General features: G+C 38.4%; 1 protein-coding gene across 2 annotated transcripts in view; it reads left to right on the forward strand.

Annotated features, from left to right (window-relative positions):
- The window catches only part of Usp24 (ubiquitin specific peptidase 24), a 140,115-nt gene that overhangs the window by 89,848 nt on the left and 31,663 nt on the right, over window positions 1-18,604 (forward strand). For both annotated transcript variants that reach the window (XM_075945478.1, XM_075945477.1), the window contains exons 36-45: window positions 1,463-1,618; window positions 3,983-4,053; window positions 4,851-5,011; window positions 8,649-8,710; window positions 10,616-10,807; window positions 11,730-11,847; window positions 13,690-13,834; window positions 16,228-16,347; window positions 16,925-17,050; window positions 17,821-17,919. In XM_075945478.1, the coding sequence (XP_075801593.1) occupies window positions 1,463-1,618; window positions 3,983-4,053; window positions 4,851-5,011; window positions 8,649-8,710; window positions 10,616-10,807; window positions 11,730-11,847; window positions 13,690-13,834; window positions 16,228-16,347; window positions 16,925-17,050; window positions 17,821-17,919 (1,250 nt within the window). The remainder of the gene's footprint in view (window positions 1-1,462; window positions 1,619-3,982; window positions 4,054-4,850; window positions 5,012-8,648; window positions 8,711-10,615; window positions 10,808-11,729; window positions 11,848-13,689; window positions 13,835-16,227; window positions 16,348-16,924; window positions 17,051-17,820; window positions 17,920-18,604) is intronic.

An 18,604-nucleotide genomic window follows, 5' to 3' on the forward strand; every position in this document is an offset into this window, starting at 1 on the left:
ATGGGACAGTGCTTTTAAGTAAACACAGAACAGTATGTTTCCCTATGGCTTTTCAGTCCTTGATGAGTGAGTGAGCATGTGTGTGTGTGTGTGTGTCAACATCTATATATGTATGTGTGTATGTACTTATAAGAATAATAATTAAAGAGGAAGAGCCCATAAATTTGGGAGGGAGTGGGGGTATTGGATGGCAGATAGAAATGATGTGAATACAGTACTCATGTAGAAAAATCTAAAAAAAAAAAAAAAGACAGTAATAAAACATTAGGCAAGAAGTAGCTATAAGAATAATTCATGTGCAAGTTTATCAAATTATAAAAAGTTTTTTTCTCTTTTGAACACGAGTAAAAATTCATAGTCTTGATACCTTATTTAAGAGAAAGGGCATTTATTTTAATGCAGAGAATAAATAGAGATGTCAAGTTCAACCATCTTTAGTTTTTCTGAGCCATGAAAGTGTGGCTGAAACATGAATCTTCAGAAGTCTAATGTACTAAACAGTTCCTTCCTTGGTTTGGAATGGCTCCATGCCCACCCATGTCTGTCTGTCTGTCTGTCTCACTGTGTGTGTGTGTGTGTGGTGGGGCTCATACATAATGTGTATGTGAACTAGGAATCAACCTAAGACTATTGTTCTTCAGGCATTTCTCTTTCTTTTTGTTCTGCGGCGAGGGGACTGTTTGGAGACGGGGTATCTCATTGCCTGAAGTCATCCATTTGGCTGGGCTGTCTCAGCAAGCCCTAGGAATGTGCATGTCTCCACCTCCCCAGCACAAGTGTGTGCCACCATGCCCAGCTTTACATGAATTATGCGTATTGAGTTCAAGTTCTCATAATAGGCATTTTACCAACTGAGTTATCCTTCTAGGCCCTGTCAAATTATTTTCTATTAGGCCTTTTTATGTGGTTTTATTTCTTAACTTTGCTTCGTTTTCCTGCTCTGTATGTTTATAAATAATACATCAGTAGTAAGAGGTTTTTCTAGTTTGTTTTTTTGTTTGTTTGTTGTTTTTTGGGTCTCATTGTAAACCTTGGCTGTGCAGGTAGTTGCTATATAGAGTAGGCTGATTCAAACTTACGGAGATCTGTCTACCTCTACTTCTTTGTTACTGGCATTGAAGGTCTGTATAACGACACCCAGCTTAATAATAAAAGTCCTTTTTAGTTATGGCATATAATATGCAGAAATGTTAGGTGAATGATATTTTTATATTCGTGTAGTCCATCAAGATTGTCTTACAAGATATAAGACATTCTCCCATCTGAAAGTAGTTTTATCTTGTGAAAATGTTTTGAAATCCTGCAAATGTGTTTAAGGACAAAGCAGTTAACATGTATTGAGCGTGGAGATTACGTTTCTTTTCCCTAGCAATGCTTTCTTGCAGTATTTACTGTGCACAAGGACTCTGAATCTTACTGTGTGATCCTAGAAGCCACACAAATTTGTGTTCTCTACTTTCAGGAAGCAATTGCAGCTCTGGCAGTGAAGGAGAACCAGCAGCTCTGCATGCTGGAATCTGTGTCCGGCAGCAATCTGTGTCCACCAAAGATGCCCTAATTGCTGGGGAGGCTTTGTCTCTTCTTGTTACGTGCCTACAGCTTCGGAGTCAGCAACTGGGTAAGGAGATGGCTTATTAGTAATTAGTATTGTTTCTTTGGGAGAAAACTAGATTTGTCAGGAATTGACATTGCTTTATAAAAAGCTTCTTTTAGTGAGAGAAGGGGTGAAGAGAATAAGGATGTATGTAGCACAGCTGAAAATGGTGCTGGAGTGATGTATTCTACAGGAATAGTTGAGTGTTTTATGAGCCTTTTGTGTACATACATACATACATATATGCATTTGTGTCAACACACAAAACTCTACATCAGTTGTTTTAGGACCCTATGTCTGCCCTGTGGGAAATTATTATAACTAAGGAATTGAAGCCCCCAGGCTACTAGTTTATAATAAATTAGATGTTCCTGGTAATAACTCCATCATTAAAATTTATGAAACCTAGTCCTGGCTCCATAATCTTTCTGACTTCAAGTGGGTGGTGATGCTGGGCCTTAGTCTTGCGGTATCTCTGCTCTGTCCTCTCTTTTTCTTGGTAATTCTATCCCGTTTCATAGCCTTAACTGCGCATAGACACTAACATCCAACACATTAGTTTCAGTCTGGGGCTTGGGCCACTCTTCTCGTAGCTCTACGTGAGGTATCTCACACCTAACCTGTCCAGGATGAACTTTGATTTTGTCCATAGCTCTCAAAAATTCTCCCAAATTATGGGCAATCCCAGCCTTCTGCATACTCTGGCTAAGAACCTTGGAATAACTATTACATTTTATTGTATCTGTATCTATTCTGGGAGCGCAGCCTTCTTCAGATTGTATTTGTAACCCTGTTGTGGTTGGTACTTTCAAACTGCTGTCATCTCTTAATCAGACTGTACCACTGTTGACCTAATTTATCTCCCTACTTCTGCCCTTGCAGTTTATTCTTCATGCATAACCAGAGAGGGCCATTTAATATATTGGTCAGATTATACCATTCCTTCTTCAGAACTTTCAAGCTTCTCTCTTCATCTACAGTAAAAACCAAGTCTTTACTAAATCTCCAAAACCCACTCAATCCACTATACCAGTGATTCTGTTTTTCCCCTCTTCTACTTTGTCCCTGACTCACAGACAGCTCTGCTATTTCCTCAGCACACGAGCTATGTTCCCGCCATAGGCTTTTCCACTGGTTGTTCCCCCTTTCTCTTAATGCTCTTTCTTCATCTACAAGTCTTTGCATACATAATGTATGTATGCATTAGACATTCCCTGACCATCTTTCCAAAAGTTAAAGCCTTCCCTGTGCCCTCACACAACCCAAGCCCTTCAACTTACTCTTTCAACATCATTTCTTTTTATAGCCTTCAATATAATACACTTATTTATCATGGCATTGCCACCATCCCCTTTCTGCCAACTATGTTGCGAGCTCTACTAAGCCAGAGACGTGTTCATTTTTTTCCCTGCTGAATTGCTGAATCTCCAGCACCCAAACTCTGCCTAAGGATGCTCTCAGGAAATACTTAGAAACAATGTATTAGCAGTTCACTTTCAGATGTGTACTAATTGTCTAGTCTTAGCTGTAATTATTTAGACCACCAGAGATACAGAATTAATGGTCATGGTGTATTTTTTATAGTTTATTTTTATTTCATGTATAATTAGTGTTTTACCTACATGTATGTCTAGTTACAGACAGTTGTGAGCTGCCATGTGGGTGCTGGGGATTGAACCTAGGTCCTCTGGAAGAGCAGCCAGTGTTCTTGACCACTGAGCCACCTCTTCAATCCCAATGGTGTATTTTTTTTAACATTCAAACTAATTGTATAATTAATTAATTAAAGTAGTATCTGCAGAGATTTTCTTTTAGAACAAATGCATTTGAAGAGTTTTATATGAGAAGCATAAATCATTATTAAATAGCTTTTCAAACCTGTACCATACTTTTTTGTTTGTTTGTTTGTTTATTTATTTATTTATTTATTAAGGATTTCTGCCTCCTCCCCGCCACCGCCTCCCATTTCCCTCCTCCTCCCCCGATCAAGTTCCCCTTTACTTTTTTAAAATATTTTTCCTGGAATTGTTTGATTTAGAGATTTTTCAAGTTGAAAAAATACAGCTTCTCCACGTTTTTTATCATGTTTTTTTTTATCATGTATAAACTTGGTTTAGGTTGTATTTTTTATTGTTAGCACTGGTAATTTATAAAGATAAGACTTCCTTATTCTGTAACTGGTACATACGAGATAGTGGTGCTAAGATGTGCAATGCTACACATTCAGTTCCCTGGGATTTCTGGACAGACATGGGATGATCCTAGGGTTTGACTCTGCTTAGAAAGGAGAAAAATTTCTGCTTAAGTTTGAGCTTAGGAAATTACAAATACCAACATTTTGTAGGTACACCACCTAATTAATTCTTTTTCCTCCCTCATTCTCCTTAGCATCTTTCTATAATTTGCCATGTGTTGCTGATTTTATCATTGACATTTTGCTTGGATCACCAAGTGCTGAGGTAAGGATTTCTGTTCCTTAGAAAACCTTTTGCTGGTATTGTTACGGGCTTTCATAAATGCCACCACTCTGAAGGAAAAGTGACCATTTGGACTACTGCCTGCCTTCTGTCTCTTCCTCCACAGTCCAACAGAACTTTCAGCACTGGTGGTGGAACTAATTGAGGTTTGATTTTGTTGTTGTCGTTGTTGTTGATAATGACCAAAGAGCAGCCTCTGGTGTTGATCATCTGTGACTGCAAGGGCAGCAGGAATTAAGCTTTAACATGTTGGTCAGAGTCTGGAGAGATCACCTTCAAACCATGAACTTTAATTATGTTTTATTTCTTTCATATGTGAACATGAACTTTTTAAATATTTGAAAATGGCGTTTTCTGACTTTTATTTTCATTGAGTTAAAGACCTGTTGACTCAAAGTAATGATTAGTTTCCAAATCACTCCCCCCCCCCTCCCACACACACCTGGTTTTTCAAGACAGGGTTTCTCTGTGTAACCCTGGCTGTCCTGGCGCTACCTCTGTAGACCAGGCTGGCCTTGAACTCACTGAGATCCAGCTAACTCCGCCTCCCAAATGCTGGGCTGAGATTAAAGGTGTGTGCCACCACCACCCAGCAACACATTTATTTTTAATTAATCCATTTACTCAGCAGAGTCTTTAGCATTCAAACTTAGAGTGGTTACACCTTTCTAACATCTCTCAGTCACTCGAATGAGTAAATGGTGTGAATTTCCAGAGTGTCGCTTTTTAAGTGGTCTGGAATGTTGACGATCCGTCCTTGACCACTGATCACATTTCAGATCCGCCGTGTTGCCTGCGATCAGCTGTACACACTCAGTCAGACAGATACTTCAGCCCATCCAGAAGTACAGAAGCCAAATCAGTTCCTCTTAGGAGTCATTCTCACAGCTCAGCTGCCTCTCTGGTCCCCAACCAGTATCATGAGAGGAGTCAACCAGAGGTATGTAAATACAAAGAGAATCTGGAAAGGTGATTGATTATACTACTCCTGTGGAGTTCATACAGTTCTTGAGACAGAGGATTTCTTTCCTCATCTAGCTCCAGGCTCTGCATATTTTCTCCCACACAGGACAAGAGAGCTAAATACCACCAGGCTCCCTTCTCCATCATCCTTTTTCCCACCTTACTCTCCCTAATTGGTGCAGTCCTGAGGTTATTTGAGCCAGTTTCTTGGGTCGAGGTCACACTTCTGTCCTCTTGCATGTTGCTTCCTCAGCTCAGATATCTTATGGAGTCTGTAGATGATTCTGGGTAGTTTGGTCATCTTCAGAAGACTTTGTTTTCTAATCTATAAACATGAGATGACTCATTATGTCATGTTTAATTTCTCCAGCAGTGTTTATCACTTTACTGCATAAGACTTCTCTCCTTGATTAAGTTGAACCTCAAGTAGTTTATTATTCTTGGTACTATCGTAAAATTGTCTTCTTAATTTACTTCTCAGATTTTGCACTTTATAAAAAAAATTTATTTAAAAGGTTTTTTTTTGTTTTCATTTTACATACCAACCACGGTTTCCCTTCCCTCCCCTCCACTCACTCCCCCTTCCCTTATCCCACCCCACTCCCCATCTACTGAACAGAAAGGGTAATAGCTCCCATGGGGAGTCAACAAAGACATATCAAGTTGTTCAGGACCAAGCCTCTACTGCCTGTATTGAGGCTGAGCAAGATATCCCACCATAGGGAATGGGCTCCAAAAAGCTAGTTCAAGTACTAGGGACAAATCTTGGTCCCACTGCCAGTGAGCTCACAGACTACCCAAGCCACAGAACTGTCACCCACATTTAGAGAGCCTAGTTTGTTCCTATGCAGGTTCCCTCGCTGTCAGTCCAGAGTCAGTGAGCTCCCACTAGCTTGCATCAGCTTTCACTGTGTGTTTCCCCAACATGATCTTGACCCCTTAACTTTTATAATCTCTCTTCCCTCTCTTCCACTGAACTCCAGTTATTGCCTTCTCTCTTCAGGGTCCTAAAAGAGTTTGCGAAGGACCACTGTTGTGTTTTAATTGTTTGGTAAAATTTGCCAGTAAAGCTTCCTAGCATAGTACTTTTCTTAGCTGGGAGCTGTTTTAGTTCTGTTTTATTAATGGTTGAGTCCTGGAATTTTTTTTAATTCACCTTGAATATTTTTCTGTACAGTTGCTTATGGTACTCTCATAACCTTTTTTCTGTAAAATCAGCGGGAACATTCTCACTTTGATTTTCAAGTTTAATACTTGAGTTTTTTGAGGATTTTGTTGTTGTTGTTTTGTCAATCTAACTAAAGATATCAAGGTATTTCTTAATTTTGTAATTTTTTGATCCATTTTGAACTTTTTAAAATGTGTACATTTTCTGGACGAGCAGTGTCCTTGAGTTGTGTGACAGTCTCACCTGTTTGTGGGGCTTCACCAAAGGATTAGCTGTGTGTGTCAACATTTGTTATACTCACACACTTTCTAATGCAGCCATAAATAATTTATTTACTTTTATTTTATGTGCATTGGTGATTTGCCATGGGTGTCAGGTCCCCTGGAACTGGAATTAGAGACAATTGTGAGCTGCCATGTGGGTGCTGGGAATTGAACTCAGAACCTCTGGAAGAACAGTCAGTGCTCTTAACCTCTCAACCATCTCTCCAGCCCCATAGTTGTGTATTTTTAGTAATGAAAAATAATTGTTTAGTAATTTAAAACTCATTTTCAGGAAATAGTTTACCTAGTAGATATCTGAACTAAAAGTGGATATCTTCTTTTTCCCTTGTGGAATTGGGACTTTTTCTAGGTGAAGTTTTCGTAAACATTAATGTATTTATTTGAAGGTTGGTGGTTCTCAGGTAAGTTTTCAGTTGTTTAAGAAGTTGAAGCTGTTGGGCTTGTCCTCACTGTGAGAGTTACTTAATTCCTCTACACTTGAGGAAAAAAGCAAAATGGAGAGTGCTCCAGAGGTGACTCGGTGGTGAAGAGCACTTGTTGCACTTGCAGAGAACCTGGGTTCATTTCCCAGCACCCACATGGTAACATCCATAACCCCAGTTCCATGGGATCCAGTGCCCTCTTCTGGCTTCTGTGGATACCAACAATACACACGAGGCACATGCCTACATGCAGATAAAACATTCACAAGTAAAATAAAATGAATAAATATTTTCTAAAAAAAAGGACAAACCATGAGATGAGACCTTTTGTGACAGTCTCTTGACTTATGAAGTGGCTTTAAAGGTTTTATACAATTGAATAGTTATACTTTTCATGAATTGATGTTTGTATCTCATAACATTTTAAAAATATCTTAATTTGGTATATGATTAGCAATTACCAAATCTTACTATGTCACTAGTCACCAAGGTTTTTGTGTGTCTGTTTATTTTTAACCCTCAAAAGACCTGAGTTTGGACATTTTATTATTTGTATTTTTAAAAAATCTTGGTTCATTATACTTGCTTGAGCCATTTATATCTATTTGAATATACTGGCATGTTTATTTTATAATAAGACTATAATAAACATTTAAAAATTATAAGACTGATAGAAAGGAGGTGTCCATGGACTCTAACTATAAGTAGTAGAGCCAAGATTGAAACCAATCTGATTCTACTGTCTGTGCTCCTGTCCACTGTAATACAGTCTTGTTCTAGAATATGTGCTCCCATCTACTGGATATAGTTTGATTCTAGAATTTGTGCTCTTGTCCACTTTAATACAGTCTGGTTCTAGAACCTGTGCTCCTATCCACTTTGATACAGTCTGTTTCTAGAACCTGTGCTCCTATCCACTGTAATACAGTCTGGTTCTAGAACCTGTGTTCCTGTCTACTAATACAGTTTGGTTCTAGAACCTGTGCTCCTATCCACTGTAATACAGTCTGGTTCTAGAACCTGTGTTCCTGTCTACTAATACAGTTTGGTTCTAGAACCTGTGCTCCTATCCACTGTAATACAGTCTGATTCTAGAACCTGTGCTTCTGTCCACTTTAATACAGTCTGGTTCTAGAATCTGTGCTCCTGTCTACTCTAATACATTTTGGTTCTAGAACCTATGCTCCTATCCACTGTAATACAGTCTGATTCTAGAACCTTTGTTCCTACCCACTATGATAGAGTTGTAGAAGTACCCTGTAATCTACATAATTTCTGTATCTCCTTTTACTCTGTTTTCTTCTTCTTCTTCTTCTTCTTCTTCTTCTTCTTCTTCTTCTTCTTCTTCTTCTTCTTCTTCTTCTTCTTCTTCATGCTTGTTTGATATTTAATTGTCATCAGTCTTTCTTGTTCTTTTATTCAGTGTTTCTTAAAATAGCTCCATGTGGTTCATTGGTATGTAATGGTTCATATTTGAATGAACAAATGCAATCAGTGCTTATGTTATTCTAAAACATGATACATTTAGTGATTTTCCTTCTCTTTACACAGTTATTCCTAGAATACAATTTGACAAAATTATTAATTTATTTCATGCTAAAATAGATATTTAATGTAAGTAATTATATGGTTGGGAAAATTATCTTGTTCAACTGCTTTGTGATCTTATTTCTAAAAGGAAAATATGGTATTTTTTAAAATCAGCCTCTTTTTAGTAACTGAAATCTATCTGATTTATAGACTGCTGTCTCAGTGTATGGAGTATTTTGATTTGCGGTGCCAGTTATTAGATGATCTGACAAGTAAGTAAACATCTCACTGGGACTGGGGGCGATATTAGACATATGTGACCTGCCTGTGACAAAGCAGGAAGACAGTCATTTTGTTGTTTTGATTTGTTTTGTTTCATATTTTTTTTCTAGACAAGGTTTCTCTGTGGAACAGCCCTGGCTGTCCTGAAACTCACTTAGTAGACCAGGCTGGCCTTAAACTCACAGAGATCTACCTACCTCTGCCTCTGGAGTGCTGGGATTTTAAAGGCATGCACCACCACTGCCCAGCTGACATTTTGAATGTTGTATTTTGTTTTCTTGGAAATCCATATGCCATTGATGTCTACTTCTCTTCCATACCCAACCAGTGTATAGAGAAAGCTGGTTAACTCATTTGTAGTTGAACTAAGAGAATTAACATGAGGAATCTTGCTCTCTAGTGTAATTTGTTCTGTCACATTTTATTTTTTAAGATTTATTTTTACTTTGTTTTTGTGTACATGTTTGCATTTGTGTGGATGTATACATGTATACATGGGCGCCTGCAGAGGCCAGAAAGAAGGTATTAGATCCCTAAGACTGGAGTTAACTGGCTGTTGTAAGCTACCTGATGTGAACACGGAAACTGAACGTAGGTCCTCTGGGAGAGAAGTCAGTGCCTTTAAGCACTGAGCACCTCTCCAGCCCCTGTTCTGTCAGTCAGGGCAATTATTTCAGAGCTAATGGAATCAGGTGAAGCATGTTGATAGTGACAGAGGTCAGTCAGTGTCTAAAGTAGCAGTATTAGAACTTGCATTTTAGAATGTGGAGATTTTACCCATCTGTACTTTTAAATAATGTAAATATATTATAAAGAATGCAAATGTCCTTTGTAAATTTTAGCTCTTCAGACCAAGTGTTTAATATATTCCCTACTGTTTACCCCCAAATTCACTTCAGATTACAAGAAATAAAATTCAGGATCAATAAAAATATTGATTGGAGTAGAACATCAAAGCGAGATGAAATAAACACCCCCTCTCTATTGACAAGTTGTACAGCCCACCCAGAATTTGGTGATGAGGTTCCTAGAGGACTAAAGGGACAGCACATGGTTCTCTGTGCCCTAGAAAAAGAAACAGAATGGTTTCTCAAAAGAAAGAAATCTTTCCAGAACTTCATTCTAAGAGAAATTTAATGTAAAAAGTATTTCTTCTTGCAAATGGTCACAAAGCTCTGGTATCTGGTGACTGATACACCTCAGCAACAGCTCTGCAAGCAGGTGCTTTCATGACGTTCAGATCAGATCTCAGTCTCTAAGCACTGTGATGAAATTGGCTTGTTGGAGACTGGGAAACATAGTTGAACTGTGTGCCTTGACTCGAGTATGGGGTGTTTATGTGTAGAGAATGGGACCGTGTCCAAGTAACTACCTAACCTAATTGATACTTTTCAGCCATGCTTCCAGTGCAGAATTTGGTTGTCAGTCCTTGTTTGGCAGGGTAGGGGAGAGATTTGCTACAAAAACAGAATTATTCTCTGGAGTTTGATTCATTGTTTAGAGATGTAGGATTATAATGCTTGACCTTTCTCTTGAGTAGATCTTCCTCTTTGGTTTAGAAAGCACAGTGAAGAACCTTTGTTCTCATTACTGGCCATTCCTCCCTTTTCTTGGGAGATCTTGTTTCCTAAACCAGGTGCTTTGTTAGAGCAATGATTGTCTCCATTGTCTCATACTTAATGGATAACTTGGTAGCCCACACAGCAGGTGCAGTCGAGTGTTTAGTTTATGCAGGACATAGCCTTGATAGTATCTGCACCAGAAGGTTTTGTGAGTTCTGTGTAAAGTTAAAGATTAGGACTTGACTCTGCTCCTTATTCAGGACTTTGATTTCATGAATAAAAAATGTTTCTTTGTGATAGATATCTACCTCCTCACTTTTACCCTCTTCTCAGCCTCAGAAATGGAACAGTTACGAATCAGCCCAGCTATCATGCTTGAAGATGAGATTACATGGCTGGATAACTTTGAACCTAATCGAACGGCAGAATGTGAGACCAGTGAAGCAGACAACATCTTATTGGCAGGACATTTGCGGCTCATTAAGACCCTGCTTTCACTCTGTGGGGCAGAAAAGGAAATGCTTGGTAATTATTGCTTCTTTTTATTGTGTGGAAGAGTGTACCTTAGTTCTCAGTTATTGCCAGTGTTGTGTGTAATTGGGACAATATGTTAATTGCTAAATGTTCCATGAAAAATTGACCTTTTAGGAGTAGGGAATTGTAGCAAACCATAGGGTGTTTTTACCTGTGTCATTAAATCACGTAGAGAATTTTACATTGTTCAAAATAGTCATATCATATAACTTTTAATATCAAGTAAAAGTTATAATTCAGACTAGGTTTATCTCTTTTTGCTGTTACATAGTTTATAACATATCTTCATTCTTATAAGGATGATTCTTATCTGAGGAGGTAATAATCACCAGCCATTACCTCCTCAGTGTTGGAGAAAATGTTAAGATTTCCCCTGAAGTACAGTTATAATTTGAAAATATATATCCAGATGCTATAAATTATATTCAGAAAGCAAACTGGAATATAACTTCCATAGTTAATGCACTAACTTGACTCTCTACAATCTTCCTGGATATTGAGGATACATAGAAAAGAGTGATCTTAACCAGAAAGAAGGGAGTATCATTTTGCCTGAAGGAGATAGGCTTAAAAGTTTCATTAGCCCTTGTGTGGAGGACTTCTGTTGTCCAGAGTAAGCCTTACTCACTCAGAACATTCTACTTGTGGTGTTCTCGGCACTTGTGTTTCTGGGGTGAGAGCATAGACTCCTAAAAGAAGGCACATCACCTGACTGCTTTTGACTTTGATCCTGGTCCCACCACTCCACAGATCTGTGCCACACAGTAAACTCAACAAGTTAGCTTTAACTTGAACCGGATGCATTGCTGTTGGGTGGCCTCGGGGGCCTGTGCTACTCTGATAGGAAAATGCAATAGGATCTTTGAATTAAAATCTGTGTTCATCTTCAATGTGGTATTATGCTCTGTTCCAGGTTCATCACTCATTAAACCATTGTTAGATGACTTCCTTTTCCGAGCTTCTAGAATTATTTTAAATAGTCATTCTCCAGCCGGCAGTGCCGCCATCAGTCAACAGGACTTTCATCCAAAGTATGGAAAATGCACATTGTGTTCAGTTTTGGTAAAATCTCTTAATTCACAACTGTAGTCAAAAGATTTTCTTAACTTGGAGTTTGTCTTCCATCATGTGAGTTTGTTTGTCCTCTGTTTTCTACCACATTGCACACAAATGCACGCAAATGAGCTTTGTGTAACATGTGCCTAGCATATAGTGAGCACAGAGAAAGTGCTGGTAAGCTCTCATCATCAAGGCGGGATAGTAAGTAACTATGGTCAGTAACAAGTTCCAAGTGAAACAGAGGTGGTAGGAATTATATATAGGGGTTGGGAGGATAGCTCAGTGGTAAAGCACACACTTAGCTATGTGGGAGGTCTTGAGTTCAAGCCCCAGCACCAAAGGGAGAATAAAGAACTACCTCTAACTAAACAGACTCCAAGTATAGGCTTCAGGATTTTTTAGAAGAAGGTTCTAGAACCTTGTCATTTATTGGGTCATACTCTGTTCTCATATCTGCAATTGCTAGTAATTTATTACAGTTCTGATTTTGGAATCAAGGTTTTATATTAATCTTTGAGGATATAAATGTGAAATATCCATGTATTTTGTGACCCTGCTCAAGCTATATTCAGACTTTAGTCCATAGAAAAGGCAGCAATAAGCTTTAACTTAACTTGTTACGAGCTGAACTTAATTTTCATAAGAATAGTGTTACCTGACTAACTCTGAAGAGACTCTTAATTTCAGAGATAGCTGGTACAGGCAAGGCATAATAAGCACTATGAGGAGTCACATGAAGTGTAATGTGTAAATACTTTTCTAGCTAGAGATTCCCTTGTTAGCAGAATAGACTGGAAGGCAAGGAGAGGAAATTATTAGAGCTCTTGGATTATCCTTAGGACTGTGGCTTCCATCTTCATCCCTTTCTGGTCTTGTCTTGGAATATTTAACACTAGATCTCTGGGGCTCAAATTAAAGTTCCAGAAATTATTAGAATTTTGATTTTTCAGTAAACATAAAGATTTAATGAAAATTTTTATTGATGAATCCTTCCCTTTTTTATTAAAAATAATAAAATCCTGTATAATGCCTGGAATAGAAAAGCAGACATTTTCCACCCTCCCTAGTGTACTAAGCTTGTTCATTCATTACAGTGACTTTTCCACCAAAACCTTGAGGCAAAAAACATATGAACCCTCTTTCTGAAAGTCAGTGCACGCTTGTCACAGTAACAACAGCTGCTCACACATGTGCCTCCTGTCCATTTCTTGCCATCCTTTTCAATCCATATGTCTAGATAAGGATTAAATGACAATGCCACCTCTGTGGCCTTGCCCTTAATGTCAGGTACAATGCTAACCCTAGAGCCCCAGAGTCCCATGCAGAGGTTGGATGTCCTCTTTTCTGTGTATCCATTTTAATCTGTTATCACTTGAATAATGCACCACTGGCTTTAATGATAGTTGAATTACTGCCCAGGCTGAGAGGCAGGCAGCAGAGGAAATCTGTTTTCTTGCATGTTGCTTTCACACATTGATTTGACAGGCTGTTTCTGTCTCCATTTTCTGTAACGGAGTAGAAGACTGGTTAGTGTCATTAGAGAATTATTGACCATCTGGCATACTTGAAATGTTTGTAGACATCTATTCTCATTTTCATAGCTTCCTTTTTCTTAATTGAGAGAATTTTGTTGATTGTTATCAGGCTAAGAATTAATAGCTCTGAAGTATCTTCCTGCCTCCTGTATTTAGGACATGCATATATATATGACTCAATTTCCAGCATAGGCCTAACTGAACTATTAAAGCGATTGTAGTGTTTACACTCTGATTTTGGAGGTTGATTTTGAAGATAGCTTGTGCTTTTGTTCTTAGGTGTAGTACAGTAAATAGCCGACTGGCAGCCTATGAAGTTCTTGTGATGTTAGCTGACAGCTCACCTTCAAATCTTCAGATTATTACAAAAGAACTACTGTCAATGCATCATCAGCCTGACCCTGCTCTCACCAAGGAATTTGATGTAAGTTTTTAGACCTAATGATATACTTAGTTGCTTGTATTCCTATAAGTGGAGGCTTGAGGTTGATAATAGTGTCTTCAGTCATTGTTTGCTTGGTTTTGCTGAAGCAGAGGATCACTTGTACCCAGAACTGATAGACTAGTTAGCCAGCTTGCTTTGGGAACCCAAACTCCAGTCTTCACTTTACCTACAAAGCCATCAATCATCCCAGCCTTTATTTAACTTTTTAGAGTGGTCTCTTAAATATATAATTTATATTTACTTTTTTTGGCAGAAATGTGTATGCCAGGGAGTATGTATGGCGGCTAGTACAAGTTGCAGAAGTTGGTTCCCACCTTCCACTACTATATGAGACCTGGGGGTTAAACTCAGGTTTTCAGGCTTTACAGCAATTGTCTTTACCCAATGAGATACTTCTCTAGTTCCTAAATATATAAATTTAAGACTGAATTTGCATTATCCTAACCACAACCAAGTCTATCTTTTTTTTTTTTGGCATGGCATGTTTACATACTAAAATCAACTTTAACCATGCTTCATCATTACTATGAAATAGCCTTTCAGTTAGGGGTGAGCTATTTTCAAACTGACCAATAGTTAACCTCAATTAAAAAGTAGCCTTCTAACCATTTTTGTTAATTTATTTTATATTTTTGTGTTTTGAGTAAGTGTATGTTAGCACAGTGCCAGGCACTTGAATTATAAAGCCAGATAAATTGAATAAGATTCATAGAGTTTAGCATATGTTAAGAAAGGTTTTAGACATTTGAATTTGAAAAATGAGCATACTACTCAGCTGTCAGGCAGTGGAATGGACAGACCCATCACCAGATTGTCTCAGCACTGTGAGGTATGGTGTGAGTTGGAGGTGTGTCCTGAGTGCTATACTAACACAGAGTAGCACTTGATTGTGTATCTTAAAATGCTTCTAGAGAAGTTGAAACTTAAAATAGAGGCTTAAAGACAAGGAATGCTCATTGAAGCAAAAAAGGCATTCATTACACTCCAACAATGAGAAGGCTGAGGGAAAGCTGTGGAGCCTCTTGCTGTATATTAGGATGTGCGGAAAGGAAATAAGGTGCAGGGGCGCTGGACGCCTGGCTAGGGATAAGAAGACACTGTCAAAGCTGTATTTGCTTTCTCCTCTTACATAAGGGAAATTCAGACTCCCTCTTAGGAAGTGTCTCTGAATACACAAGTTCAAACCGTAGGGATACTTGTTCTGGTGAGAAGAGATAACACCTATGAAGAAGTAGAAATTTATGTGAGCATTGAATTGGGGAAAAAAAGCTCACTTCTCTTGCTTTAGTTTGCAATGTTTATTTTATGATGTGCTTTAGCCATGTATGTGTTTGCTTCAAGTCAGGGGTGATACCAACGTAAGGAATAAAGCAGTCTTAGATAAATACTTTTTAAGCACTTAAAATGTTTTTTTGTGACTTAAAATAATCTGTGCTTTGTCCTACAAATGTAAGTACGTGTTAGCTCCTAGAAAGTACCTGCTGTCTGTTACTTCTGATGTTAAATGAAAAGCATGTGAGACCCAGTGATGCCTTGCGATCCAAAAGACATACATGTTTTTGTCAGCTGTTTGCTTATTACATAGATGCAGACACTGCATGTGGTGATATGGCACTCTCATTTCCACATGTAATCACACTACCCTTTGCACATGGAGAGGTGCTGTGTTGAACATTAGTCCAGGTGCTGCATCTGGATTGTTTCTACCCAGAAAAGCACTGTGTTAGGATCTGCATTATTTGATAACATTTGTAAGTAAAACGATGGGGTGTTTTTCTGTCATTTTAATTGTATGCTTACTAGAAAAAGTTTAATAGAAGAACATTACCTTGTATAAAAAAGAATACAAGCCTTCCTTGACTGCAGAGTTCCTCATGATAAATACTTCCTAGAACATTGTTCCTTTATTCAGAAAACTATGTCACTTGTTGTAGGCATCTAATGTACCTGCTTGATTAATGCCATAAAGCTTACACAACCAGATTGTAAGCTCTTGGAGATCAGGGACCATGGACATAACATTTCTGTTCTCTCTTACTCCCTGGTACAGTGCCTGGCACATGGGAGGTCCTTAATAAACACTCATTGATGATAAGTGAATGAATGCAGGTCTACATAGATGAGCTAACACGGGCTTTGTGCCACATATTTTATGAACAGAAAAGAAACATTAAGACCATTACATTTTGTCTTTTCACCAGCGCCTAACACAGGTACTTGAGGAACATAGGTTCTGTTGGTTTCGTTTCATACCCTGCTAGATGGATAAATTTGAGTCTACTCCTTTTTCTTCTCCATCATTCTAAATGACTGTTTGGAAGTGTGCTAAAGTACTCATTCTCCTCCCCACTGTGTGTTCCTTTCTTTCCCAGTACCTTCCCCCAGTGGACAGCAGATCCAGTTCAGGGTTTGTGGGGCTCAGGAATGGTGGTGCGACTTGTTACATGAATGCAGTCTTCCAGCAGCTGTACATGCAGCCCGGACTTCCTGAGGTGATTTCCTGTCCTGTTTGTCAGGAGAGAGGATGGATGGATTGTCTGCAAATTGTTCCATGCTTAATTATTGTTTCTTGGGTTTGTAGCTGTGGTTAAAAATTCTTTATTAGCTTCTGGAATTGGTAAAGATGTTACAGTCACACATTTTTGTAAATCTGTTACTTTAATTGTTTATTTGACCAATGTAATTTTTTACATACAAAATTCTCAACCATTCTATGAAGTTGTACTTAATATTTTAGAATTTTAGACTATTTTCAGTGCTTTTTTATTAGTATAGTCTCAACTTGTGGGGTAACATGCAGTATTTTAAGAATATTCCATAATTATCATGTAGCATTTGTGTCTAAAGATCCTCATCAGCTCCAGTTTTTCATAATAAAATAGAACTTCAAGAGGAACTTTACCCTTGATCACACCAACTAGGAAATGATGAAACTAAACATCTACAGGGCTGTCTCCATATCAGACACTCCTTAGCATACTTAAACAGCAGAGTGGGTACTCATGTGTACATGTTTTGGATTCATGTGAAGCACTTAAGCTTCTCATTTAATCATGCTTCTCTTTGTAGTCTCTTCTCTCAGTGGATGATGATACAGACAATCCAGATGACAGTGTATTTTACCAAGTACAGTCTCTCTTTGGACATTTGATGGAAAGCAAGCTGCAGTATTATGTGCCTGAAAACTTCTGGAAGGTATAGCTGTAGATTGGATGTTAGATAATATTTAGACTTTGGCTCTATTTCCTTCTCTAGTGATAATAGTTTTTTGTCAAAGATTTGAGTGTTCAACACATTGGTACTTTCAAATGATTAGAACATTAAAAACCAGTCATTCCTAATTCCTGAGGGTCTGCTTATTTGTTTTGACTGTTTCTTATGATTCTTATTTTAGTTCTTTAAAGCATTGTATAAGGGGCTAACGAGAGGGCTCAGCGGTTATACTATACTGCTTTTGCAGAAACTCAGGTTTGGTTCCCAGAACCCACACCAGGCAGCTCACAACCACCTACATCTCTAGCAGCAGGGGGATCTGATACCTTTGAGCTCTGCACTCACATGCATGCGTTCACACATATGCATTGATACAGACATATAATTTAAAATAATAATGAAAATAAAATAGTGATTCAGGTCATCTCTCTGAACCTGTGCCTGTATCACTAGTGCCTCCAAATAAAGGACGCTGCTGCACTCTGCCTCCCAGAGCAATGGTCACGTCTAAGAGAGACACTTGCTATTGTGTAGTCTAAGGACGCACTGAACCCACTTCTGGTTTCAGAAACTTGCTGTGATATGAAGAACCAAGAAAATGCACAGGTGGCAGAATACAAGCCTGTCTATACCAATAAAAACATCCTCATCCTAATAGCAAACTCGTTTTTCAAAAGCACTTATATGATTCTTTGTGTTATGTTGAGCATGCTGCTTTCCATTTAAAGACCTATTTAATTCTTGCCGTACAGATCTTCAAGATGTGGAACAAGGAGCTCTATGTGAGAGAGCAGCAGGATGCATATGAGTTCTTCACTAGTCTCATTGATCAGATGGATGAGTATCTCAAGGTAATGAAGATCTCCATTGCCCTCTATTTCCTTCAACTATTTATAATATTGGAACGGTGCCTTAAGGTTCACAGTGACTGAAACTCACACACCAGAAAGTCGTCATCTTGAGCATCACAGCTGCTATTCATTCTTTCAGCATTTAAAGTGAATGCATACATGTTATTGGAGTAGTATTCTATATTCATATAAGCTGATAAAACAATGTAGTTCTTAATCTATACTACAGAATAAATGCCCTTTCATGCATGTGTATTTTTTGCAATGTCTCTAGAGGTAGTCTGGCTGCAGAGTGCCCAGTGAAGTGATGGTCCCCTGGAGGCGCAGTTCTGGGGACTGGGAGACTTCTCTGGCAAAAGGACAAAAGGACTAGATAGGATATTATTTGTGGTGATGCTTACATTAAAAGCTTTCTGTCTTTCCCAATAAAACATGTGACAGACTTGCCCAGAGGTGCCACTGTACATCTTATCAATAAGCACAATTATTATATTAAAATAACTTAGAGCTATATAGTATCAGTTTTTGAGGAAAAAAAACCAAAGATTGCCAGAGTTGCTGCTACCTTGCAATTTACAGCACAGAAAGAAGCATCAGAATCATAATGGAGGACTTCTCGTGATCAGCTCTCATGGACCCATCTCTCTTCCTCCTCTTAGTGGTGGTTACTAGCGTCTTTTGTTTT

The sequence above is a fragment of the Microtus pennsylvanicus genome, chromosome 13 (assembly GCF_037038515.1).
Source record: "Microtus pennsylvanicus isolate mMicPen1 chromosome 13, mMicPen1.hap1, whole genome shotgun sequence".
NCBI lineage: Eukaryota > Metazoa > Chordata > Mammalia > Rodentia > Cricetidae > Microtus > Microtus pennsylvanicus.